At 47.0% G+C, this 27,670-nt stretch overlaps 1 protein-coding gene across 5 annotated transcripts in view; it reads left to right on the top strand.

Annotated features, from left to right (window-relative positions):
• Positions 1 to 27,670, top strand: part of cdk18 (cyclin dependent kinase 18) — a 61,915-nt gene that overhangs the window by 14,539 nt on the left and 19,706 nt on the right. For 3 of the 5 annotated variants that reach the window (XM_064304200.1, XM_064304199.1, XM_064304197.1), the window contains 2 exons: positions 10,538 to 10,673; positions 25,941 to 26,050. In XM_064304200.1, coding sequence (XP_064160270.1) covers positions 10,556 to 10,673; positions 25,941 to 26,050 — 228 coding nt within the window. In that variant the 5' untranslated portion in view covers positions 10,538 to 10,555. The remainder of the gene's footprint in view (positions 1 to 10,537; positions 10,674 to 25,940; positions 26,051 to 27,670) is intronic. The other 2 variants (XM_064304202.1, XM_064304198.1) reach the window with 1 other exon arrangement.

The raw sequence follows: 27,670 nt of genomic DNA, 5'->3' as shown, positions 1-27,670 counted from the left end.
TGAAGTAACCTACAAGAAATAGGTTTTATTTCTGGAGCCCACAGGCACTGCAATATTACAGTAACCAGTACAGTTAGTATTTGCAGTGCCCATTTTTACTCCGAACTTGTCGCAGAACGCGGTGGATCGGCAAGTAGGCCAAACGTTAGCTAGCGACAATTAAATAGCTTTCAAGCATAGACAAGTGGAATCAAAGGCTTTCTTTATTCAGGTGTAATGTCCGTAGATTGAGACTGCTATACAGTCAAATGTCAGTGTGCAGTAACTCAGTGTTATGTTATCACACATTGAATGATCTTCAAGTTTAACTAAATGATGGAAAAGCCTAGTATGCTGCTTTCTTTCATTTTGTCTGGTAGTGTACAGGCCTACTGTTCTAACCGGCTCTAACCTGGCTAGCAATGAGGAATGCTTTACATAGGACGTGTCTTGTGGATATGAATATTTCAATATTAATTTTTAATGAATGCAAGATACACGCCAACCCAGTCCTTGTCTGCTGAACAGGTCACAATACTACAATTGTGTTTATTACAATTTAATGGTTATAATTGGGTTAACAACATTAAGGAGACAACCAATTGTCACTTCTGGTGAATATAAACCACAATTTCAATCGAGTTTCCAGAAGTCTAAATACGAGACTAAAATACTTGTTGAGATTTAATTATTTTTGGGTTCTGCAGCAAAGTGCCGGCAGCATTGTGACACAATCAATGACCAGCCGCACCAGGGACACGAGGCGATTTCGCGAGCCTCCCTCATCACCTCTGATGAGGCAGAACGGCCTGCTCTGGCCGCTGCCCTACGCTGGTTCCTGGAAGGGCCGTTTCCAGGAGCGATGGGGCATACTGGATTTGTTTCAGGCTCCGCCCCCCTAAACCCCCATTGGTTCCTGCCAAGTAAACAGGCCATAAGGTTCCAGGGCAGGGCATCCATGCCTGGTGTCATTACTGAGCTGGCTCTGTAATGCCCATTACAAAACTGGCATAGGGGGCATCGTGACTAGGCAGCCAGGCTAGCAACTGCAAGGTCGTGGGTTTGATTCCCAGTTGGGGGCAGAGCTGTCGTACCCCTTGGGCGTGATATTTAAACCAGAACCTGGCTCCAGGTGCATACGCCGTGAAAAAAAACAAAGCTGTAGAAGTCTCTCTGACTGAGAGCGTCTGCTGGATACCTAAAACGTATAATTAAAGGAGAGCAAGTAATCGTGCTGGCTTGCCAGGAAACAGTTGCAGTGGGGTTGTTGTCCAACCGTGAGGCTTCGGGGGATTACAAGGGACATGGCAGATTTGGATTGTGTGCTGCTATTTCGCCCCCGCCCTCGCCCCCCCCCCCCCATAGATCGGAAAGCACCTTCAAGGTTTGTTACAAATCTCAACATGTTTTTTTTGCATTACAACACGTCCGACGCCTCACCCTGCGCAGACGAGGCGGTCGTCTGGGGAGAGCTTCCCGTTAGCAGCTGTGTACCAGACGCACTGTCATCAGATCAGCAGTGGCATTAATTCTGCTGTGGGGGGGGGGGGGGGGAATTTACAGCGATGTACCGTCTTTCAGTTGCTCTTCTTCTAAGGGGGTGGGGGTCTCTCCGTGGAGGCCGGCTGACAACAGTTCCTATTCTTTTTACTTAAAAAAAAAAAAAAAAAAAATTCCTGACCTTGCTTTTGAACGTTCTTACTGCTCGGCACAGACCGAGCGCCTCTCGTTCGCCACGGTGCCGCCGCCCCGCCGTATCGGAAATAGATTCGGCCGCGAGCGCAGACACGGTTTAACGCCTGCGTGGGCGAGCGGGCTTCGGCTAGAAATTAGAAAAAGCACGTCGAACGCACACTGGCTCCTGAGAAAGGGAAATCTAAACCGATTGACTCAAGGAAAAAAATCTCTCTCATTCTTCGCCACTAATGAAGAGGAAAAAAAAGAAGAAATGGGGTTTTTAGATCTTGGAGTTCTTGGAGTAGCTTGGCATGACGGCCACAAAAAACATCAATGATTTATTTTATATATTTTCTTTAATTTCCCAGCATGCTTTGGGTGATCCATTAGAAAGCTCCAGCCAAAGGAATCTGGCAATAGCGAAAAGGCGAATTAGTCTAGGAGACGGGGGACTCGCACCGTCGGGGGGGATCCAATACACCTCGTTACTTTCCACGCTCTTTAAACAAATCGCAGCGTTCCCAATTAAACAGCCGTACCCCTTGTAGCGGGCCATTACGAAATGGCTAAGTCTATCAAAGGGATTGCAAACTGACCGGAAAATCGAATGTGCTTCCACACCACCACCACCACCACCCCCCCTCCCCCCCTGAACCCTGTCTTTTTTCAGCCAATCTCCAGGACTTTTCACAGCGTGAATGAAACCTGAATAATATGTCAGTGTGCTCTTCCAACAGGCCGGCCCTGTAGTCTGTAAACAAGACAAATGGAGCGTATTCTGATCTGGAACGCATTCCTGGCAACAACCAATTAGGCAGCTTTGTAGGGGGGGGAGGGGGGGGGGGACAGAGAGAGAGAAAGAGAAAGAGAGAGCGGATGAGAGAGAGAGAGAATGAATTGTTAACCTCGCAGATGAAAAATAAGTTATTTTCTTTGTTTTTTTGCCCCTCCCCCCCCCATCGGGAAAAAGAAGGGGGGGTAAAAAAAAGACGCACAGATTTCCGATCGTGACGCCGGCGAGAAGACTCAACACTCCCCCGCGTTCGCGCATCTTAAGCAGTTCTAATTTGCTCTTTGATCTGAATCGTGCAGGAGATATGCTAATAGGCCCATGCAGCCTGAAGTGGGGGGGGGGGGGGGGGCTTCTCTTCATCAGACTGTCTCTGTCACCGCTTCCGGGGGCCTCTTTCTAACTCCCAAACCGCCCCCCCCCCTCCTCCCGAATCCCACCACCCCCCCCTTCCCCTCCCCTCCATTCCCCCCAGCCCAAATTTTGCATTTTGGCACAACCTCTCCTCCTGTCCCATTGCCCGAGCGCTTGAGGAACACCGAGGCACAGAGCAATTTCAATGCAGTTAAATCAAGGCTCGCCCTTTACGGCGAGGAGAACTCGGTGTCCCTCTCGCTCGCTCCCCCCCCCCCCCCCCCCCCCCCACCCCCCCCCCCCGCTCCCTCCTCACCCTCGCAGTAGCTTAGGCGATGCCTTGGAAACAAACTCCTGGGGAAGGTAAGGATGTACCGCTCAATCACTCCCTGGCATTTAGCGTGAGCTTAGCACAACGGGGCTCTGTTCGGGCGCGTGATCGCTCTTATTTCACGGGCCTGTCTCGCAGATAAGTCCTTTTGAGACTCTGAATACCCCGAGTGGAGACGCTGTGCGGGAGGACGGGTACTGTAAGCAGGACCGGAGGGCTCGGGGAAAAAATTGGGCTATTACAGCCATCCGTCTTCCATCAGGTTCCGTCCTGAACCTGCTCTTCCGGGTTCTGGGTGATAGAGGCATTGCTTCATTTGAGCAGCGTCCATGCCTAGACTGAACACACACACACACACACATGCACACGCAGAGGCACACCGCACACACACTTACCCACGCACCCACGCACACCCCACCTCCCCCCCTACAGCGCTGAACTGAAATCACCCGCGTCTGTCGATGGTAATTATACACCTCGTGCCTGTGTTCCAGTGTCCTCGAATGTGCTCCGGGCTTGAAAAATTGATCGGGACCATTTTAATGAGAAATTGGGGAAGAGCTCTGAGACACCTGAGCCTCAGACCGGGAGAGAACAGATGAAGATGCACCCCCCCAGAGCCTAAAGATGATTGAGTTTAATAATGACATGGCAGATGTTATGCGCTTGACAGAATTGCTATATGAGGGTGGTATTCTTCAGCAAAACGAGTGCCCGTGATTGCTAGAGAGGAGGAGGAGGACGGTACTCTTGGGTGAGAGGCCGGACCTTGCAGTGCTTGTCCCATTTTAAAAGTCTCTGGGCGCCAGGCCCCTCTTAGTGGCTCACCAGGCATGCCTGGGGAATAGCTGGCTGCAGAGCGCGGAGGATTAGATTTAACCCTGATCCGGGCTTTAAGACAAATCAACATGAGTCATCCCTGCTGCGGATCAACTTAATGGGCCACCCAGGTTCAAGGACTTTCCCCGGCTGAACACAAAAAAACTTTCTCGTAATGTTGATGGAATGTTTTGTCAATGATATAACATTGCCACGACATGGCAGCAACATTGTGAGAACTTGTTGATGTAGTCTGGAATTAACAGTATTACATATCTCCCTTTTTTTTGCCAGAACAATCCCCTTCAAGGGCCAGTGAAATATGCTGAGGACTGTGTCTTGCAGGGCTATCCAACCCGGTTCCTGGAGAATCACAAGGCTTTTGGTCTTGAGCGTCTCATGAACTTTAAATTTTTCAGCAACTCATGAACCCTGAACATAAATTCATGGACATTAGGTTACTCTTAGGGCAGTTCTCTGATCGCCAGACTTCATAATCCAACAGCACGTGCCTTCATTCCGACGGGTTCTTGAGTTCCAAGCCAACCATCCAATTAGTCTCAGCTGCACTCTGTCAAGTCTGCCAGTTCCTATATGTGTTCCGGCTGTTTTTCTTGCAATAATCCTTTTTTAATAGGTCTCCCACAAACATCAGTGGAACGCCATAGAAGCCCACGGTGCTTTGCACTGTGAAGTCAGTTTTGAAATGTAAAAAAACAAAAGTTGAAAGGAAAAAAAAATGAGAAGGCATTTGAGCATTTGGTCGGGGACCATATTCAAGTCAAACCATTAGGAATATCTGCCCTACTGCTGCTCAGAGATACTGTAATTGTTTTGGGTCTTTTTTTAGGATGAAATGGCAGTTCTTGTTTTCGTTTTCATTTTTATTCATTTTTCATTGCAAAGTGAGAATTTTCTTGGTTTAAAAACAGCCCACAGCCTTGCAAGGTGCATAACCTGAGCAGTTCCCCCACACCTATGGCTGTGAGGGCCTCTCGTATCTTTTCTGCAGTATAAGATGGATCCAGACCAATCAGAGCACTCTCCCTGCAGTATAAGATGGATTCAGACCAATCAGAGAACTCTCTCTGCAGTATAAGATGGATTCAGACCAATCAGAGAACTCTCTCTGCGGTATAAGATAGATTCCGACCAATCAGCCCTCCTCACACAGTGCTACTGCTATCTGCCCAGAACAGCCTGGCATCTTCTTCCCCAAAGCTATCAATCTAGGACAGTGTGTGTGTGTGTGTGTGTGTGTGTGTGTGTGTGTGTGTGTGTGTGTGTGTGTGTGTGTGTGTGTGTGTCTGCGTGTGTGTGTGTGTATTTACATCTATGTGTGGCACGACTCATGATGCCCTCTGCTGGAACCAGGCCCCTGGTAGAGGACAGCCAGGGTGGTGAGCGGGCAGGCAGGGCCAGGTGGGGGGGGGGGCAAAAAAACCCCCCACTGCCCCCACGTCCCATTCCTATTACGGGCGCTGACACATACAGGGGTCTGATGGAATGTGGCAGTCAGATAAGGCCCTATCAGAGGAACGGCCTGGTGATTTAAGCGCATTTCACCGCTCTCACATCGCTTCCCCGTTCTCTACGGCCCGAGCGAGCGAGTGAGCGATAAATCACCGATCGGAGACGACGCTGAGGACTCCGACGCCGCGGGACGGGGGCGGGGGCGTTCCTTACACGAACGGGAACCGCGGCGGCGGCTCGTGGCCGCGATTTGTACCCGGGGAGCGCGGATCGGAAACTGTCACATCTCGGGGGGGGGGAGGGCGGGGGGAAGGTCTGCGTCTCGTTATCCCGAGCTTTAGAGAAGAGCAGGCTTCCCTCCCCCCCCCCAGGTTCGATCGATCGGGAATGTTAAAAGGAAACCTTTCTCGTTACATTGAAAAATGACGGTCATCTTTGCCTGAAGGTGGATCGTTCTCGAGTGATCTATTTCATGCCCTGACCCCCGTTGTATTTTTTTAACAAAAATACTCGTTAGGCCTGAGATAGCAAGCTCAAGAAAGAAAATGGCGGGCACCCAAACAAACATCACAACTGGAATTGTTCTGTAATATCTTTAAAAGTCTTCAAGCAAGTCATTTCACCATCAGTGGTATTGTACAGATTTCCTTCTAATTATCATCAACAAAAGATTAAACATGAAAAACCCTGGGTGGTTTAACCAGTGACTCATGCAATAAGCCAGCAGAACTTTACAGATGCTGATTATGAACATGCAAAGGGCTGGTGAAATAGGCAGTACCCAAAACAGTGTTTTGCCAGGCCTGTCCAATGAAAAAGCACGAAAGGAGCCATCAATCAGTCAGTCCCCACCCTTTTACAAGGGCTGATGGGTAAAGAGAAGAGAAATCTATTTTAAAGCTCAGGGTTGCCGTCCAAACTGCAAATTCACAATGGAGGAAACGACAACTGAAGGGATATTACAACAATGATTTCAGTGATTATGTCACAGTGATATTACATCATTAAAATAAAACAGGCTTCACCAATGAACATATTAATCAGTGCAGTTGAACGAGTATGCATTGATTGCCATCTAATTTAATATAAAAATTGATTGGTTATTGATTTTTAATGCGATTTCAACATTGAGATAGTCCATGTATTTCCCATGTAATACATTCACTGTTACATGCAATTCCCATGCAATGCAGTCACTGGCACATGTAATTACCATGTAATGCAGTCACAGTTACATGTAATTACCATGTAATGTAATCCCTGCTATTCAGGAAAAGGGAAGTAGCACAAAATCATCAACATCCGGGCTGTTCAATCTGTGTCATTTTTAATCGCATTTTGCTCAGTTTAGACCCAAAGAAAATGCACTGTCCTCATCGCAAATAGAGCTTCTCAAATAATGGGGTAGTACGACCATCTTACCGGAACAGCGTTGTAAACCTAATTGTTCTAAAAGTGGTCGTGTTACAAATGAAATGGATATAAAAAGAGTGCCAGCATTATCTCTACTTCTGTGCAACAAAAAAAAAGAACGGTAGAGGCTCAAAAGCTTTTGTGCAGAGACACTATTAAGTAGTCCTCAAATAGAGATTCCATTGTGCGACTCAGTCCTGTGCAGGAAGGTGTTCAAAAGAATTCAAAGTGGATTTTGCCGACTTTTTCTGTCCAGGGGCTCTCACGAAACTTTTAATTTAACCGTTTAATCTTTGCACAATGACGAAGCCTTGCTAACATTATGCCTACTATAAAACTCCTGATGCTGCTAAGGGCCTTTATCTATGATGATTAAGACCCTTAACAACCATTGATAGCATATAACTGAATGAAGGACAAAAAAGGACAAGAAAGAAACGCATATGTAAAAGGAACGATGATGTCATAAAAGGGTAATGACATCATGCACACCGTGACTACACTGCGTGCGCACAGACAAGCAATTAGTAAAACAATTAGGGACTGACTATGAGGAAATTGTCTTACACATATATGCTCTCTTGCCCTTGAAGTATATTTAGTGCCCTAAATGACACTTAATGACACATAAAAAAAATATTTTAATTGAATATATACTCTTAAGTATTGTGAAAGATTAGGTAGAAACAGACCATATAAGCCATTCATTACTAATAAAAAATGCAGGTGTAAGGAAAGATTCTGAAGGCTTTTAATCCTGATGTAGTTATTTTAAATCAAATGTATGAATTGCTTGGGGAAAAATATATATTGACTGCTACCTGCCCTACTCAAAATTTAGTAGACTATATTACAAATACACGCACACACACAAAACACACATATATGCACACACACACACCCCCGCACACACACAGGGACACACGCGCACACACACCCGCACACACACAGGGACACACGCGCACACACAGGGACACACGTGCACGCACACACACACACAGGGACGCACGCATGCACACACACACAGAGGGGCACACACACACACACACACACACACACACACACACACACAGGGACACACACGCGCGCGCACACACACACACACACACACACACACACACACACACACACACACAGGGACACACAAGCTTGTGAGTTCAGCAGCCACTGCATACCGCCGGTCTCCAAAGCAGGACTCCCCCCTGGCTTCCGATCATTATTTTCATCACTGCTGGGCATCTTTGGAAGCAGCCATTTATTAACTAACCAGCCTCCGCATCCCCTTGCGATGACAACCAGTACACAGGCAGGCCCCTAGCAACGGAAACTGCACCGGCTCCCGTCCAGTAACGATTCAGAGAGGGCGAAAATGAGGGGGAGGGTGGTGGGGGGGGGGGGCAGAGAGTGAGAGAGATAAAGAAAGAGAGAGAGTGACAGAGAGAGAGAGAGAGCGCACGCACAGGAGATGGTAAAGCAGAGAAGTGTGACAGTGAGATTTGGATTTGTACACCGTAAACAACACCCCATTGTCAAATCAACTCGCTGTTTCCCGGTGTCCTTGGCACCAACGTGCACGGATGCAGACGTGGATCTATCTGATAATTGGATCCGACGGTCTGGGACTGCTATCAGGAAGGAAACAGAGCCTTACAGTCTCCTAGAGTGAACATAAGTTTCCATATTGCTAAAAACGAGTATTCCCTTTTTGTTTGGAAAATTTCTCAAAATGGACAATAATGCTTATAGGTGTAGAAAGAGAAATGGTGATAGGTTAATTTGCCCCACTGGGGGAAAACTGTACCCTCACAATACCACAAGTAGATATTACACACAAATGAATAAGATACTCAACAAGATATTAACTTCGGCTGAAATGGCACATTCATGGTAACATGAACAGTAATGGAATGTATATTGGATATGTAGATTCATGGATATATAATATTCCATATATAAATTATATATAGTATAATATTATACACATTATTTTGCATGATGTTCCTAAATGGTGAACGTTACCGTTCAGATTACTACATATCTAAACACTGTTTCGTTTTAGTTTGGAATTCAAGCGTCTCTCAATAAAGAGCGCTTGTGAATGTCAGAGTGATTTATAAAAAGGAACTGCTTGCTAGATTGAGACATGCAGGATACAGTACCTGTACGTGATTAGCCAAGGACACACAGTTAAATGAATCATTATTTGATAGCAAGGTTGCTACTCGATGCGGTATCTGCTTACTGTAGCTAGCCTATTACCCGGCTGTGTAAATAACCTAGATAATAGCTAGCTTCTTTATTGAGTAGCTTTCCTTGCTCTTACCTAGCAAACGCGCATCCTAATTTGTGGGTGATCCTCCATTTTAATTGAATTTTCTTTCTTCTTTTTTTTCTTCTGGCTAGGTTATTTTACCCCTGTCTTTTGTTTTGGCCCCAAGGCTGAATGTCACTTCAAAGCCCGGTAGATGGGGATCAAGGTGGACTCAAGGCACGATTCAAACGATTTTATTTGACGCTAGCCCGAGCTTCAAAGCAAGCCGTGGGAGGCGGGCCAACCCCAAGGCCCCGCTGAAACGATACAGGAAACAATGGCTTCGGGATTGAAACGCGGTGTGAACATAATGTGTGATTTCCTCTAAGAGGGGGGAGAAGCCACACGCCTGGATTTTTTATTGGCACTTTTCGCAACAAATTGTAAGAGCATAAAATAAATCTTCTTACTTCACTGTGAGGGGGAGAGAAAAAAAAAAGTAAATCAAGTTCTGGCTGTACAGCTTGTTCAGCCTGGGTAATCTCCTAGCCTGCTCCTGTGGCTTCCTCTCAGTGAAAACATGCAGCTATCAGACACATTTATCTACACGGTGACCTTTTTAAATGTTCCTAGGGCATAAACAGATTTTGGGAAAACAAATTCTTCGTTATGCAACTTGGAACGATCTGCAAAAACTGGACTCCCAGTGATCTCTCTGGGTGACAGCAAATCATAATTCTGTGTAAAACAGAGAATAACTTTTTTCATCACGGGATACTAGGTTGTGTATTCTTTAATAATTGACTTGGTACAAGTGTGTGCGATTGTTCTATTTGTGTTTGTGTTTAATGTGGGCTTTTTGGGTGTTGTATTTCATTGGTGTTATCTTGGCCAGGTTTGCCTTGACAAAAGGTACTTCTGGTTATGGGTTCCTGGCAACCAGTTGGTGAATGAGAGTGCATTCCATAGTTTTCTAAACACTGTAAAACAGATTACTGTATGTGTTGTGCTCGTACACAGTAAAATGTTCAGTGTTAAATCAACTCTTAAGAGTACATATGGTCCCTATTGGGTCATCCTGGACAAAGAAATGCTTTTGACTAGGCACATTTCACTTTGTAGGTATAAAACATAAGATAAATAAAAATAAATTTAATATATAAAAGACAGAAATGTGTATAAATGTTTTTTTTTTTAAACAGACAAAAAGTAATAAATAAGTAAAGATAAGTGAGACAGCATCACTGTGATGACTAATTGTAATACTAAGAACTATACAGAATAGCACCAATCTTCAAATATAGCGTCATATGAATGTAAAACAGCACAGACACTGGATCTAAAGTGAGTGTCTTGTATGTGTTGTATGCACTCTGTTGGGCTGTGAGTTGACACTTGACATTTTCCCTGCGTGATATAACTGAGTGCCAGTCTTCCTCTCTTTCTCCAGGAGCGAGCATCCAGCACAATGAACAAGATGAAGAACTTCAAACGCCGCTTCTCGCTGTCAGTGCCTCGGACGGAGACCATCGAGGAGACCGAGTTCACAGAGCAGCTAAACCACCTCCGCATTCACCACGGTGAGGGTAGGTCACCACCCACTGCTGCCCTGTATGCTGCTGCCTTCTATGGTGACCTTCTATGGTAATGGTGGTCGGTTAGTGGACGAGGCCCAGTGTCGGATCAGGATTCACTGATTGGCTCGAGGCAGTACGAGACACACTTCTACAACCAATCGTATTGCGCTAATGGGCCAGTGTAGTTCCGTGAATGCCGTGACAGCTGCTGCTACAGTGAGCTGCCAATAACTTTTGAGCCAATCAAATGGATTTGCTCTCCACTGCACTAATGATTGGTTCATATCGGTGAGTTTAAATATGGTTCACTGGTTCAATCAGAGAACATCATACTCATAGAATACCACACACCACACTCACATTAGTAAAAGTGAACCTGAAGTGTTCACTTCAGTATGCTGTCGATATATACAGTATTTAAAAAAAAAATGTAATTCCATATATGAACATAATGCTGGGAGGCATCGTGAGAGGGTTTGAGTAGATCACAAAAAAAAAACGAATTCAGCTGCAATTAAGTATGTTCTATTGATGTCAGTTTAAGCAACACAGTACATTACAAGGACAGTCTCACAAATGGTTTGAAACATTTATCAATGTTTAAAAAAGCCGGAATTTGTTAAGGGTCAGAACATCTATTAATAGACGTTCTTGCTTACGCTGTGCCATTGTTTCAAGTATGTATATCAGCACTGTTCGGTTCCGAGATATACTTCCTGCTCTTGACAATTTCCATCTTATTCAGCCCTTGATAAATGCATCAACCTTTTCTAAATCTGTCCTTTAATCTCCTCCGTTGCGGCGCAACTAATTGAGTAAAACGTGCTTGAGCACGGTGCTGTTGATTTCATTTTTTGAGCTTAATGCAATCGAGCGAATGAGCGAACGATAAGAGACAATGGCTTCACCCCCATCGCAGACACAAAGCAGCCGAGCAGTAATCTAGAATTCGTCAAGGGTATCATCCACAAGTGCAGAGTTAGCAAAATGACTGCAGCCGTGAACTTTGCCAAAGTTCCGATTCACTTCCAGGTCACCGCTATTGCTATTGACGTGAGGGGGGGAGGGGAGAGGGGGGGGGAGCCAACTATCACCCACACCAACTATCTTAAGAATTTAGGACCTTCCTCAAGGGTATCATCCACCAGTACAGAGTTAGCAAATGACTTTAGCCGTGAACTTTGCCAAAGTTCCGATTCCCTTCCAGGTCACCGTTATGCTGTTGACGCGATGGGGGGGGAAGGGGACAGGAGGGGGAGAGAGGTGGAGAGGTGGGGGAGGGGGGGGTGCAGCGACACTGCAGCAAACTGCAGGAGAGCTCTCCCCCCCCCCCCCCCCCCCACACCACGCTATCTTAAGAGAAATCTAAAAGCTCAGCAGCGGGAGCAAACAGCTGACCAAACAGTTCTGCAATAACTGGCAGCCGGCGGGCCGCGGTCTGCTCCTGGAGAGAGATGATGAAAAGACAAATCCCCAGCCACCCGCAGATCAAACAGCGGCAGCCCACACCGCACACGCCGTCGCCCTCGGCGGCACTCGCTGATCGACCCCCTCTGCTGGCGGGGCAGGGCCGCCGCGGTTAGCCGGAGCAGGGGGTGATAGCGGGTTCATAACCCCCCCCCCGCCCTTGAAACGGGAGCTGGTGGAGCGCATCGCATTTCAAAATCAGCTTTTTTTTTTTTGGTTTGTTTTTTTTTCTTAATCGAAGAACAGTAAAGGGGGTTGGGGGGGGCGAGAGTGGAGAGGGGGTATTTTGACGGCACGGTCAAGGATCAGCGTCAGGATGGAAAGCTGATATGCTGTGAAGGCAAACGTGCGTTTGGGGAGCGAGGGAGAAGCCGCAGAAGTGTTCTCGAGCGGCGGCTGCCTTTTTTAAAATCGGATGACCCCCCCCCCCCTCCTTCCCTCCCCTCACCCCCTCCTCCCACCCCCACTGCCCTGCAGTGAGAAAAGCTGTCAAGCGATATGGATAAAACTTTCTCTGCCAGCTGCCACGAGAGAGACAGCAAAGAGGGAGACAGCTGGAAGCGGGGGTGGGGGGGGGTTGGTACAGATCACCAATCCCTCCCCCCACCTCCACCTCCTTTCCAGTAAGCCAATAATTAAAGTAAGTTTTCTAGAAAGCCGAAAACTTCTGAGCGATAGTAGCTGGCCGTAGTGAGGTGTCGAACTTCACCGAGCCTCGGCTGGGAAGACACCCTCCCTCCCAACCTCCCGTCGCTCCTCGCAAAAAACCTCGCCTCGCGAAACTGACTTCATTCGATTTCATTAAATCTCCCCCCAGATCGGTCCAGCTTCCATCTTGGCTCTGCGATGCGCGGAGGCACGCGCCCAGGACGCTACCAGCGTCCCGCGCTAATTAACTCCGTTAGTTAGATTGCCCATCTCTCCATCTTGGCTCCGGGAGACGCGGGGGCACGGAGAGATTCACAGGCTTGTGATTAGAAACCGCTGATTCAGTGGACTTACCCTGGTCTCTTGGCTCGCCATGTGCCGTTGGATGACATATCAGCGGAGTGGCAAAGCCTCCTCTTGCAGCCATGAGACTAATTACCAGCTGTTCCTTGGAAGGTCTGATGGGCCCCAGGCCAAATCGGTGGGGGGGGGTGGGGGGGTGTTGTGCACTGACTTTTCCATTGCGTAGCATTCGAAGCAACAGCAACTTTTGCAAGAAACTCAATTACTCTGTAATTACTCTTGATTAGATTTTCGGCACCTACGGGGAAGGTCCTGTCCACCTGAAAGCCATCACAAGCACTAACGCAATTGGACAACTTCCCCCCCCCCCCCTCAGAACTGACCAAATGCAGCATTAGGCTACAAAAAGCCCAATGACCAATCGGGGTGCTTCTATACTGCACATTTTCGAGTCCAACTGCTTCACCGTTTGATGGTCCGAGCCGGCTGCTAGCATTCAGGGTCTACGCGGTCGTTCAGGGCCACAACCACGGACGGGCCACACAATTCAGGTTTTAAAATTTTTCTTTTTTTTATTTATATTTTAATTGTGATATATATATATATATAATATTACAAAAGGTGCAAAAAAATAGCAGTTTTGATGCTATTGTTCAAGCGCCAGTTCCTCAGTTTGCGATTACCAACAGATCCCATCCGCCCCCCCCTCCCCACCCAACCGGTCCTCAATCGGCTGGCCCCCGGTGATTTCCCGTTTTCGGGCTCTGTTGATGTTGGGGAAATATCAAAGGAGCGCTGGGGAAATGTCAGCCCAAATCCCAGGCATCTCTGGGAGGGCAACAGCTGGACACAGAGAGGGCCGCCATTGGGCGGGAGCCAGGGTCTGAGCCGGTGTGTTTTCGCCGAACGCCGTCCCCCGTTCTAATAAAAGACAGCAGTCGCCCAGAAACTCCCGCCATCTGGACGTCTGCAGATGGCTCTTTTAAGACCTTAATTCCCCGCCTGTGAAAACTTAATTCTTTCCCTTTAAATTCTGAAACTCGACAGTGTTTCCAACAGGCCCCCACGATGTCTCTTTCGGTCGTTTCCCTGCTGTTTAGCGTTTAGACATTGATAAACCGCAACGGACTCGGTGTTTAGACTGCGAATTCCTCGCTTTAAGCATCGTGCAAATGTCTCGCTCTTTTCCTTTCGGAAAACTGGCTGATTTGCTGTTTTCGGACCTCTACTAAAACGCAGGAGAATAATGACAATTTTAGTCAGAGCCTGTGATTGGTTTATAACACCAAACCCTGATTTGTGTCATTGTTCACAACAGTGCTCCCCAACCATATTCCTGGAGATCTACCGTCCTGTAGGTTTCCACTCCAACCCTAACAACGCACACCTCATTCAACAGCTATAGATATACCTTCCTGTAGGTTTTCACTCCAACCCTAACAAAGCTCATGTCATTCAACAGCTAGAGATCTACCGTCTTGTAGGTTTTCACTCCAACCCTAACAAAGCGCACCTCATTCAGCAGCTAGAGATCTACCGTCCTGTAGGTTTTCACTCCAACCCTAACGAAGCTCACCTCATTCAACAGCTAGAGATCTACCGTCCTGTAGGTTTTCACTCCAACCCTAACAAAGCTCACCTCATTCAACAGCTAGAGATCTACCGTCCTGTAGGTTTTCACTCCAACCCTAACAAAGCACACCTCATTCAACAGCTAGAGATCTACCGTCCTGTAGGTTTTCACTCCAACCCTAACAAAGCACACCTCATTCAGCAGCTAGAGATCTACCGTCCTGTAGGTTTTCACTCCAACCCTAACAAAGCTCACCTCATTCAACAGCTAGAGATCTACCGTCCTGTAGGTTTTCACTCCAACCCTAACAAAGCACACCTCATTCAACAGCTAGAGATCTACCGTCCTGTAGGTTTTCACTCCAACCCTAACAAAACACACCTCATTCAGCAGCTAGAGATCTACCGTCCTGTAGGTTTTCACTCCAACCCTAACAAAGCTCAATCTCATTCAACAGCTAGGGATCTTGTTGAGCTGCTAATCAGTAGAATCAGGTGTATCAAATTAGGGTTGGAGTGAAAACCTACAGGACCGTAGATCTCCATGAACAAGGTTGGGCAGCCCTGGTTTACAGCTGCTAATCAGCAGAATCAGGTGTATCAAATTAGGGTTGGAGTGGAAACCTACAGGACGGTATATCTCCATGAACAAGGTTGGGCAGCGCTGGTTCACAGCAACAACAAAAGAAGAGGCATCTACCTTCCGTTAGCCCCACTGATCATTCACAACCAGTCCCCGTCTTTCTTTCTTCCTGGAATAAGAGTCAGGCTTACCGGGGGTTTGAAAATCCAGCTAGATCTCGACAGTAAAATGTACTAACGTGGAATACAAAGAGTCACATTTTTAGACTTTTAGAGCACCCATTTGAAAGGATTCACCTTTCAGGACCTCACCCTGTCCTCCACGCAAAGCTACTCATTCCACCAATCACTTTTCTTTAAAAATCATTATCACAAACTTTTTTTTCTACCCCCCTCCAGAAGACATACTAATTTATTTTACTCCTGAAAGAGATATCGCAGAAGATCAGACTAAAGAGCTCGTACTTCTGCAGTCTGAAGAGGCAGACAAGAGCTATGAACTGGAGAACTGGAGCAGTATTCCACAAACCTGAAAAATAAAGATTTTTGTAATGCACTGCATAAATCTTATATCCCATGCCTGCATGCCTGACACTGCGGACGGAACAAAGCAGGATGACCCATAATTATTCTCATTGACTGGTAGCGTTATTGCCCAAACAACATTCAGATAAAGAAGTGATGTCTTCATGGGGGAACTGTGATTGGATGCAAGCCCTTGCTCCAGGATGTATCACTATCACTAGTTTGTCTAGTCTCATGATGGTGGGGTAGTTTTTCCAGTCTGGTTCTTTTCTCACTATCAGGGGTAACAGGAGTTCTATGACCCTTTATCCAGTACTCTGGTGTGTCTCTGCTTGACCATTTGGTTTTTTTATTTCTCTATGTTTCTTTAATATCTGCAATATCTCCTTTCTTGAATATTGAGGAGGCCGTGCATAAATTAGCATCATTAAAAAAAAGACAAAGCATTTGTGAGAGATGTTCTTCCCCACAAGTTCAAGGTGAAAAGAGGATCATCACCTCGAGAGTCTGCAATGCTCAGAGAAAAAAACTGGGGGTGTCTGCTACAGAATTCCCTCCTTGCTGCTAAAGCTGTTGGTGGATAAAAACAGATTACCCTACAAAAAGGCGGATGAGATGTTTTTTTTTTTTTGCTTTTTGATTTGTGCCAGACCCAACCCCCCCAGACCATGCAGGCAGAGATAAGAGGAGGGCGCGTGAACCCCCCTAAGCTGGCTAAAAATAGGGTGCAGAGACAGAGGGGTTCGGCAACTGCTCCCTGGCTGTGATCATCACACGGGATTGACCCAGTGCATTCTGGGAGGTGCCAGAAGGTATCAGTGTTTCTTTCTCCCTGTTTTTTTGATCCTCCCCCCTCCCCCTCGAACCTCCCCCCCCGCCCTTTGCCGTGGCGAGTTGGCATCAGCTCTGCATCGGGAGCGCCGAGACGGGAGGGAGCCCCCCCCCGGAGGATCACAGGGCGGACGGAGTGGGGGAGCAGGGGAGCGGGGGAATCATTTCGGCTTCCAGTGGAACAGGCCGCCACTTACGCACAGCAGGGAATTCAGCGGCTCTGCACCCTCCTCCAGCCCAGAAAGCCACGCTACACTTACATCTCAGCACCCACAGCGGCTGTCTGAGGAGGTGCCAGCCCCCCTCAACTTCCACCCCCCCCAGCACCCCTCAGCTCCCCACCCCAGTCCCCCAGTCCCCCCCCCTTTAGTGTTTCGAGGGGATTATTTTTAGACGCGTCGCTTCCGCCGTCACCGTTGTTATTAAGACACGCACTCGATGCCCGAACATGCGCGCTGTCGACGCGTTCTTCAGGCGGTGCCGACGGAACGCTTCCTCCTCGCCGACCCCCGACGCCCCCGCCAATATACAGCCCCGGCAGAACGTTTTAAGATGGAAGAAGCAAAAAAAAAAAAAAAAAGAGTAATAAATTGACTTGCTCGCTTATTGGATTGTCCTTTCCGACAAAGCGTCTGATACGTAGCGGCAATCTGTTCTAGAACTTTCTGCCAGAGAGCGTTCCGAGGGTGGGGAGGGGAGGGGGTGGGGTTGTTGTTTATAAAAAAATACAGGACAATTCTCAGCTAGGTTATGTGATGGAGGGAAATTAAGGCGGGAGGGGAAAAAAAAAAAAAAACACGACTTGCCTCTGATGACCCCAATTACTCACAAGGAAGATCAAAGAGTCTGCTGTGACTGTGATATTTAAATTATGAGCCCACGTAGTCCTCCGCTTCCACATCTGAAAATAAATGTGCCGTCTCTCCTCCTCGCGCATGCTGTGTCTTTGTGCCACGCGGAAAAAGCCTGCTCTCAGCCTTCACTCGCCTGCCTGCGAATACTAATAAAGAAGCTCTCTCCTTGCTGTATGTGAGTGGCAGGTGAGTGGGTGGGTGGGTGGGCTGCAGTGTAACAGTCAAGACCAAGTCCAGGTCGAGTCCCAAGTCTCCAGCACTCAAGTCCGAGACCAAGTCCAAGTCCCCCCCAATCACCGGTCCAAGTCCCATTCCAAGTGCTCTCTATGGTAACTCATATTAATGTCCAGAAACAACTTAAAAGAAAATAAAGAATAACGTTACAGCTATTATATAGTTGATTACAAGTGCAGAGAGCCAGACACATTGAATCCCTCTTCCTTTTTTTTAATTTTTTTTTTTTTTAAGGCAACATGACTAGCCCATAATACGGTAACTTATTACACAAAAATTCAAGTCCAAATCAAAAAAGCCTCAGGTCCGAGTCAAGTCCCAAATCACAGATGATCGAGTCCTAGTCAAGTCACAGCTATTGTGACTCGAGTCTAAGTCCTAGACATGAGTACTGCAAGACGGTGTCCTAATACCACTCCAAACTCGAAGACTGTCTGTTTATGGACGCATGACAGCAGTGAGGTCATAGCTCCAGTTCTCAGCTGCCCTGTAGGTGTAACAGGTAAAGGAGAACTTATACCCAGGTAAGGACCAGGGTTTGCACCATCAGGGTTGCAGGTTTGATTCCCAAGTAGTACTCTGCTGTTGCGCCATTGGAAAAGGTGCTTCAGCGTACTGTATACCCAGCTGTGTAAACGGATAACTACGCAAGAATGCGTACAATAAAGTTGTGCAGGTTGCTCTGGATAAGAATGCCCATAAAGATGAGTTAATTCTTTTCCCTTTTGACAGGTACAAAACCTTAAATGGTCTCTGAACTCAATTTCCCATAGCGCACGTCTCCGCTTTTGTTCCAGGGTTTTAAAATGTGTTACGGCACATTTTAATACGGACAAAGCGCACGGAGACGAGGAATGCAATGAGTCACCGCGGGAAACAAAGAGTTCTCTGGGCATTCTTTGAATTCTTCTGACATTTCTCTCCGCATGAAAGGCAAATCCGCTCAGTGTTTTTGACTGTTTAGGTAATGCTCCAGACTGCCTTTTTTCGCGGATCCATTTAGCGAGCGGGTGAAGATGACTAATAACACCGCGTCGAGGGCACGGCGGCCCACAATTGATCCCGAATGAGCTGGCATAATGCCAAACCGGTCACCTTCATCCCGAGGCAGCCGCTGTTGTTCACGCCGCGAACCGTCATTATCGTTCAGTACGTCGACGCCCCTGCGGAAGCAAAAACAACGGTGTTCGGTTCCTATTGGTTGCGGTATGTCACTGGTGCTGTGAACACCATGGGGGGGTGGGTGGGTGGTTGGGGGGGAGGTCTATGGAGGCAACACACTGAAAGTGTGTTATTTATATCCCAGCCCCCTGAGGTGAAGTCCCTCAGCACACATTGGCATTGGAATGGCAGGCACACAAGATAGTGTTCAGCCAAGGCCTGATAAGATAAGATTAAATAAACGAGTGAATCAATCATTGCATTCATATAGCACTTTTCCAGATGCTCAAAGTGCTTTACAGTGATGAGGGGGAACTCACCTCCCCCACCACCAAATGTGTAGCACCCACCTGGGTGATGCACGGCAGCCATTTTTGCGCCAGAACACTCACCACACATCAGCTAATATGCAGAGGGAGAGAACAGTTTTCAGCCAATTAATTCAGGGGGTGATTAGGCAGGTGGAGAGAGCCAGGTTGGGAATTTAGCCAGGACGCCAGGGAACCCCCAACTCTTTGCGACAAGTGTCATGGGGTCTTTAATAACCACTGTGAGTCAGGACCACGGTTTAACGTCTCATCCGAAAAGAGTATTTGATGATAAATTTCAACCTTCTCCCTTGCGATGATTACTGTACATCAACAGCACTCCAGCAACTGTCAAGAATTACTGAATGTTTCAAGAACCTTATTAGTGCTTTATTTTGCAACAGAAACATCTACAGTGCGAGTATACAATGCGCCATATAAGTGACAGCATGCATTAGCGTTATATTTCTAATTGTAAAAGATGACTGCCTTTTAGAAACAGCTTGCCCAGGGTCAAGTACTCATTATAGCACAGATGGAGATGCTCCATAATAATGATTAATGGATTACCTTACTACTTTAGATGGTTTCAGACATTGTAATTAATTAAAGTTTTTTTTTTTTTGGAAAATATATTTGAAAATTAACCCAAGAGGGTGTGGTTTTGTCGAAAGCAGTGTTAACCAAACAAGTTCCTGGAGATCTACCAACCTGTCGGTTTTTATTCCGACCCTAACAACGCACACCTCGTTCAATAGCCAGAGATCTTCTTGAGCTGTTAACTAGTAGACTCTGGTGTGCCAAATTACAGTTGTGAAGTGAGAACCTAGAAGATGGTAGATCTCCAGGAACAGGGTGAGTTAGCACTGGTCTAAAGTAAAAGTAGACAAAAGCTATCACGCTATCCTGAAACAACCAGGTCAGCATCATATGAAAAGACTCAACAGAAAGGGCGATTAATTGTTGTTAACTTTTGGAGTTCACTTTTTCTAGATTGACACATTCCAATGTGAATAAATGTGTGTATATATTCATGCGCTGTGCCACAGTAAGGATGTGGCACTTTTTGTCCTTGAAGTGTGTTAGGGACTGCATTAAGGAACAGCTGACAATGTTCCAAGAACACCGCATTCCTCAAACACCATTGTGTCGAACGCGCTGATAATGTCTGTGCCTCACGTTCCCGTGAAGAAGAATGGCTGCACTGTTTCCTCCCGAATCAGAACACAGTGTTGTGTTGCAAAAAATAGCTTCGTTTTTAAAAAGCAGGGTGTTATTTTATTTTTTTATTTTTAGGAAAGTAAGATATTTTCTTTTTGTTGGGTTTCTTATCTCAGTGCTAGCAGTATCACGCCAGGCTGCCTCTGTTAATCCTTTTTGTTACGAGCTGATCCCAAATCTGCTCTTTCCCTTTCCTCCGCCAGCCGCTTTTCCCCGCTGTATCGTATCTGGGAATTCTGTCAAGGCTGTGAATGTATTTTGTATTGTTATTTTATTTTGGTAAATTCCAGATTTAAGACTGAAAATGGAGCCAAAAATTTTTTAAATGGCACATGCTGCTCAATGTGTGGGTATATACATATATAACAGTATATATAGAGTAACCTATTTGCTGAACAGGTTACTCTACAGGGTTGGAGTCCTGATCTATGTGGTCACTTCTGGCACTACGATCTTTCTTCACTCTAGTGTGTTTCTTTTGCACCTCTGCACCTTGAACTAATGCACTTGTTGTACGTCGCTCTGAATAAGAGCGTCTGCTAAATGCCTGTAATGTAATGTAATGTAATGTAATGTAATGTACTGCTACTCTTCTTTTTACGTCTGGCTATCTTCTACCCAAGCTCTTCAGATGTTATATGACCGGTGATAGTTCAAAGCTGCCTCCGTGAGAAAATGGCAACCGACACAGAGCACACATGCGATTGGACATTTATCGCAAGGACACTGACCTTTAACCTTTAGTTTCCCTGGCACGTTCAACTGAATTTCTTTACCTGGGATTCACTTTCAAACATTTCTTGATATTTATTCAAAAGAAGAAGAAGAAAAAAAAGGATAAATTGTAGGTACAACAGATCGGGTTTTTGAGCCGCGGAAGTGCAGTTTTTGGAGCCTGAGACAGTGCAGCAGGGAAAAGGGGAGGCCCTTATATGGTCATGAGGACTGGGCCACGTCCGGTCACAGTCTGATTAACAGTGTGGAGCCATTGCTGAGAGCGTGATACCGTCCTTTCGAGCGATGCAAACTGTCCCCGATTAAAATATTTCAATATTGTCCAAACGAGAACTTAACTCCACACATGCAGAGACATTAGACGAAGAAAAAAAAAACAAAACACCTATATTGGCGACATGTTCTAGTGCTCTGAAATTATCGACTCTGTATATTTATCAGGTTGGTACCGTTGACGTACATTGAACTGGGTGGGTGGAAGACAATACTGGAGCCAATGACACTGGCACTAGGGTGTAACAAAACCAGGAAGTGAGCGTCAAAAACAAAGCCCGGTTTTGGCCGCTTGATCAATACATGAAATGTCACCCCGGAAGAACTGCTCATTGTTTGTTATTTATATTTCCATCTGGATTCATGGATGCCCTCATGAATACAAATAAGGTGGGGGTGGGAGTCGAATCTGCATTGTTATGTGGAAAAGGAGAGAAAAAGAGAGAGAGAGAAGACACAGCAGCTTTTTCATCAGTGGGATAGATTGGTCATGACTGTGTCGTGACCATTAACATAAAAGCACGTGTGATCCTATTCATCCCTTTTCAAATAAAAAAAAAAAACAAAGGAAGGTGGGGGGTGGGGAAAACGGCGCGATCTCCGTTTTTAATCTCTGCTCGTAACCCTGACGCTACGCAGCCGGATTGTGGGCTCGGTCGCGGTCGAGCCCTAGCGAGGGAGGGCGTGTTATTTCGGGAAAAAAGGCGGCGATCGCGACGTTCCCGTGACAACACCGCCTTCCCCTGAAGCCTCCACCGGAGCGCCGTTCGCGGCGCTGACAGGGTTTTCGCGGAAATGAATTCTCTCTCTCTCGCAGGCATTCCCTGCATTTGCCCTAGATGCGGGGGGGAAGGGGGGGGGGGGGAGGAGGGGGTGGGGGGTTTGGTGCTTTCAAGCTGTGACACACTTCAGAAAAACACGCCGTGTTCAGGTGCGGCTCAGCGTGGGGGATGCGTGGTTAAGCTCTGCGCCATCCGTGGCCTTTAAGAAAACACGCGCGGGTCATCTCGCGCGGACGAGCGTGTCAGCGCAGGGCGGGCTGTTATTTCTCTCTTCTCTCATAAAGCAACTGCAATCCCTACTGCGCCGGGTCGCTCGTCAAAATGAGGTCGTGGCCGCCGCTCGACTCCCTGCTGCTTCTTTGTGCCGTCCCAACACACACGCACCATTCGAAAGATTTTGAGACACTACGATGAATCCCTGATCAAAAACAAGCTGCTCCAGACATCGCACTTGCATCAATCTGTGGACATCTTTCTTACCGGGAAGCATGAGAATCTCTACGGCACGTTTTAACCAATCCCGTGCTGGTATGGTCTTACGACATTCCTTAACTCTGCCATTGGGATTTGCGTTTGGTCAGCAATTGACAACACGCCAACTGTCAGCATTAATACCGTTTCAACAAAGCCCTGATTAACATGCACACATTGCATGCTTCACGATACCTATGACCATTGCTCTACATACAAAACATAATAATAACAATAATCACCATGACCACCATCATCGTCATCGTCATCAGCAGCACGATCGCAGTGGAAATATGGTCAGGTTACTGGAGCTGTAACCTTCCTGCAGGTGTATATCTCTGACACCATTCTTACCATTGATAGATTTACAAATTTACACTAGAAGTATTTTTAAGAACATCTTCAATACAGAGCCGGTTGCTAAGGAGAGTAGCATATGTGGTAAATACTCACGATAAGTAGATTAAAGTTGCTAAGAATATAAATACCAATGAAAATCAAATTCAACTGGAACAGCTGAGGCTCAGTGTTACCGTGGGCAGGGTTAAATTACTCTCTCAAAAGAGGCATCCATTCCCACTTAATTCCTCTCTACTTTACTGCTGAGGCCTTTTCACGAGTGACACAAATCTGGCCAGTGTAGGAGGCATTACTCCGTAATATTAAGGATTTAATTACATCACTACAAATAAATCACAAACAGAGGCTGTGTAACAGCATATTGCTTCGGAAGTTTCCAGAATCCACACGCTTGTTAGCACCCTGCCCCAGCCCCCACTCCAACCCCCACCTCCGCCTCCATCCACCCTCCAACGGAACGGGGGGCAATTCTGGTTCTAGGGGGCTGGTGTGTGTTCGTTTCTACCAATTGCCCTGGCTAAAAAGAGTTGTATACTCCAACACTGATTAACTCCAAGATTATATCACATATAAAACGTTTCATATAGGGACACAAGCACAGTCTTTGTCTGTCATTCATGCGCTCATCAAGGAATTTAGCTAAAATGGCATAAATATTGGGGCCAATTAAGTAATTAAGGCCTGAAGTTGGAAATGCACACAGCCCTTGTTGCCAACCTGTGCTCCAAACAAAACCCAGCATGTTACCCAGCCCAGTGCTGTTGGCATGTTATCCTGTTTGGTGCTGTTAGCATGTTATCCTGTTCGGTTCTGTTAGCACGTTACCCAGCCCGGAGCTGTTAGCACGTTACCCAGCCCGGAGCTGTTAGCACGTTACCCAGCCCGGAGCTGTTAGCATGTTACCCAGCCCGGAGCTGTTAGCACGTTACCCAGCCCGGAGCTGTTAGCACGTTACCCACGTGCGTAGCACGTTCCGCCCGGTGCTGTTAGCAGCGCGGATTTAGCACCAGCCCGGTGCGTGCCGTTACCTGCCGTGCTGTTAGCACTGCCTGCCTGGTGCTGTTAGCATGTTACCCTGCCCGGTGCTGTTAGCACGTTACCCTGCCCGGTGCTGTTAGCATGCTGCCCTGCCTGGTGCTGTTAGCATGTTACCCAGCCCAGTGCTGTTAGCACGTTATCCTCCCTGGTGCTGTTAGTATGTTACCCTCTCTGGTGCTGTTAGCAGATTACCCTGCCCAGTGCTGTTAGCATGTTACCCTCTCTGGTGCTGTTAGCAGATTACCCTGCCCAGTGCTGTTAGCACGTTATCCTCTCTGGTGCTGTTAGCAGATTACCCTGCCCAGTGCTGTTAGCATGTTACCCTCCCCGGTGCTCTTAGCACGTTACCCTGTCCTGTGCTATTAGCATGTTAGCACTGTTTGTTCCTTCCTCCCTTTCCCCTCTGATGTGGAGCCCAGGTGGGCTCGCTCCTGAAGGTCACGGCTCCACTGGACACCGTGTGCGTGCGCACGCTTGCAATGGCGCCTGTTTCGAAGGGATAAGGTGGCATTTCTCGTTCCCTTGTTCTCAAACGGGACTCGAGCTGTCGAGCGCGGGGGGGGGGGGGGGGGGGACACACGCGGGGTCGGGCTTTGTGCTCCCTCAAACATCAGAAGAAGAAGAAGAAGAAGGAAAAAAAAAAAGCTTTCATGACCGCGCTGTGCAGGAGCGGCTGGTCTAGTTAAGATCAAACACCTGGGCCCATCTGCTCATCGCTCCCCCCGGCTCGGCGCCTCCGGTCGTGTGATCACACGCGGCCCGTGGAGATGAAGGCCATCGGGCTGCGGGTGGCGATGTAGAACGCCTGAGCCACCGGGAGCTCTCGACACGCGAATGTCTCCCTTCACACACTGACATATGCACTTACACGCAATCGCGTAAACACACACACACACTCACACACACACGTGAATTCATCTGCGAAAATTAAAAATCTGTGTGGCTAATGTTCAAGCTGGGAAGCTGGTTTGCTCATTTAAAATGGCATGCTACTCCACCCAGGTACAATTAAAAAAAAACATGTCCGGCTAACTATGTCCTGCCCTAAACATTGTCATTGGGAAATATAAAAAGAGTCCTAGTGTGCCGTTAAAGGCAGACTCACATTGGAAGCTACCGTTGTTTGAGACTCGAGAGCCACAAATCTTTTAGCAGTTATTTCCCTTGCCGTGTTAACAGGCCTCCTGGCTTCTCCCTCAAGCTCACTTCCAAACTGCTGAAGCAGAAAAGCCTCGCTGATAGATTTTTTTCTCTCTTCTTTTTTTTTTTTTTAGTCCAGAATTAAGACCGTCTAATAAACCCGATAATGATCGGTGGCTGGCACGGGTTCTAATGGAGCTGGCATATCTTAACCGGCCGGGGGTCAGGTATTATTAACGATCAAAACTGCAGATGTGGTTTCAGTGCACGTTTAATTTGCGCAGATAATTTGCTGTGAGAGTACCAAAAATGTGTTCGTCTGAGCTGTGGAAAAAGCGTGGGGGACGTGCGTGCTCACAGTCCCATTAAAGGCAACGGACACCGTGGTAATTGAGAAATGAATGCCGTAATTGCTATTTGTCAGAACAATCACAGAGGGGTAATTATATTATCAACACTCACGACCTGGAGCGACCCCGGGGGCAACAGTAAAAAAATAAAAATAAAATAAAATTCATTGTGATCTTGATTCCACCCAGATCTGAACAAATAAATTTTAAAAAAGGAATTGTCTTATGAGGTCCCATGTTCTTGGGTGAGCGTAGATCCAAGTCCTGGACGAAAAGCGTGAAGAAGTCTCCTGCGGCTATGGAAATGTCCATTGCACATTAACACTGTGTTGACGTGCACTGACCGCCGATGTATCCTACTTTGAGGGATTTACGAGGGGGGACTCAGTGACCCCAACGACTGTTCTGGTTCTCCCAACAGGCCTGGTGCCCGACCGACTGGGGCTGCACGGCCCCCTCCCTGGGGGGGCCCAGTCCCCGACTCAGCTCCAGTACCACAACCGGAACCAGCACCGCCGTTTCTCCATGGAGGTGAGAGACAGAGGCATTTACCCCCACTTTCATGTCACTGCTGTTGTGTCTCCTTCTTCCTCTTTTCCTTTCTTTTCTTCTTCCTCCTCTTCTTTTGCCTTTTCTTCCTCTTACTCCTTCTCTTCTTCGTCTTCTTCCTCATCCACCTCTTCTTTCTCCTCCTCATCTTCCCCTTCTTCCTCCTCATCCTCTTCCTCACCTTCGTCCTTTTCTTTTTTCTTCTCTTCCTCTTACTACTACTCCTCTTCTTCCTCGTCCAACTCTTCATCTTCCTCTTCTTGCGCCTCCTCTTCCCCTCCTTCCTCCTCTGCAGCTCGGGGCTTATGACAGTGCACCCGATTCATTAGCCTCGATAATACATCTTCATTAAATTTTTTAAAGACAGTTTCAGTATATTCCATTTCTGCGAGGGCAGTTTTTATATGAAAAGGTCACAGGATCTCAATGCAGATGATGATTCCAGCACTATATTTAATTTAAGTTTTATGAGGAAAAAGAAATGGACTGAACTCCACTGTAAGTCAACCTGTCTTTACCCTTCACCTTTTCCAATTTTTATGGCTGAATTCGATCCATGTGGCTCTGCAACACCAAATCTCACGTTATACGCTTACACTCGCTGTTATTTTTAACCTCCATCATTCTGACTTAAACTGCAGATTGCAGAAAGGTGACTTTCATGCATTGGGGGGGGGAGAAAGAAAGAAAAAAAAAAGACAAAATGTCCACTCGGAGGTAACAGCAGAGATTAATCACAGTTACTCCACGCAGTGACAGTCATCATCACTAATATCTCAGTCTATCCAATTGCGGCCTGGTCGCGTGTGAAAGAAAGCAATAGCGCTTCTATTATAAGCTCCTCAACTGCCAGCTTCTTCACCTTGCGTTAGGGGAGCAAAGAATGATAAATCTATTCTCAAACTCGATGGTCGACGGGCTCCCTTTGAGTTCCTCTAATGATACAGAACAGAGACCTCAGATTCATACACTCTCCCGCCCCCCCCCCCCCCCCCCCTTATCTGCTCTGTGTCAACTCTGAATTCATCAGCCGCCGTCTCCAGGGGGACGGTCCGGGGCCGAATACCCTTCACTTTTAAAAAGTTCGCCGCGCCTTCCCTTCAAAAGCCTCCCGCGATCGTTATTTCGCTCCTGTAGGCAATAATGCGGTTTTAAAAGGCATCTTTTTTTTTTTGTGTGCAGCCACTGTGCCAGACAGACCCGAGCCTCAATGTCACAGACGCCCAAACGCCGTGCCCTCCTCTGAAGCTAAATTTCACCTCTCAGGAAAACAAACGGTTCGCCTCTCGTGAAAGGAGGTTACTCCCAAAAGGCTAAGGCAGGCGCGTCCAATCTAGTCCAAAATGGGCCGGTGTGGGTACAGGTTTTTCGTTTTTAGCCCATCGCTATGCTGCACCCGATTCAACTAATTATCTAATCGTGGTCTTCAAATAAGACCTTGATAAGAAGACTGGGGAGTCTCAGTGCTGGGGATAAAACAAAACCCTGCACCCACATCGACCCTTTGACTGGTCACCCCAGAGCTATAAGTGATGAATACAGCTGACCACAAAGGCTAAATCGTTAATACTGAGCACTTGGGGTACAGCCAAGCCTACAGAA

Source organism: Anguilla rostrata, chromosome 13 (assembly GCF_018555375.3).
Source record: "Anguilla rostrata isolate EN2019 chromosome 13, ASM1855537v3, whole genome shotgun sequence".
NCBI lineage: Eukaryota > Metazoa > Chordata > Actinopteri > Anguilliformes > Anguillidae > Anguilla > Anguilla rostrata.
Note: the sequence above shows the minus strand (reverse complement) of the source record. Positions and strands in the feature narration are given on the sequence as shown.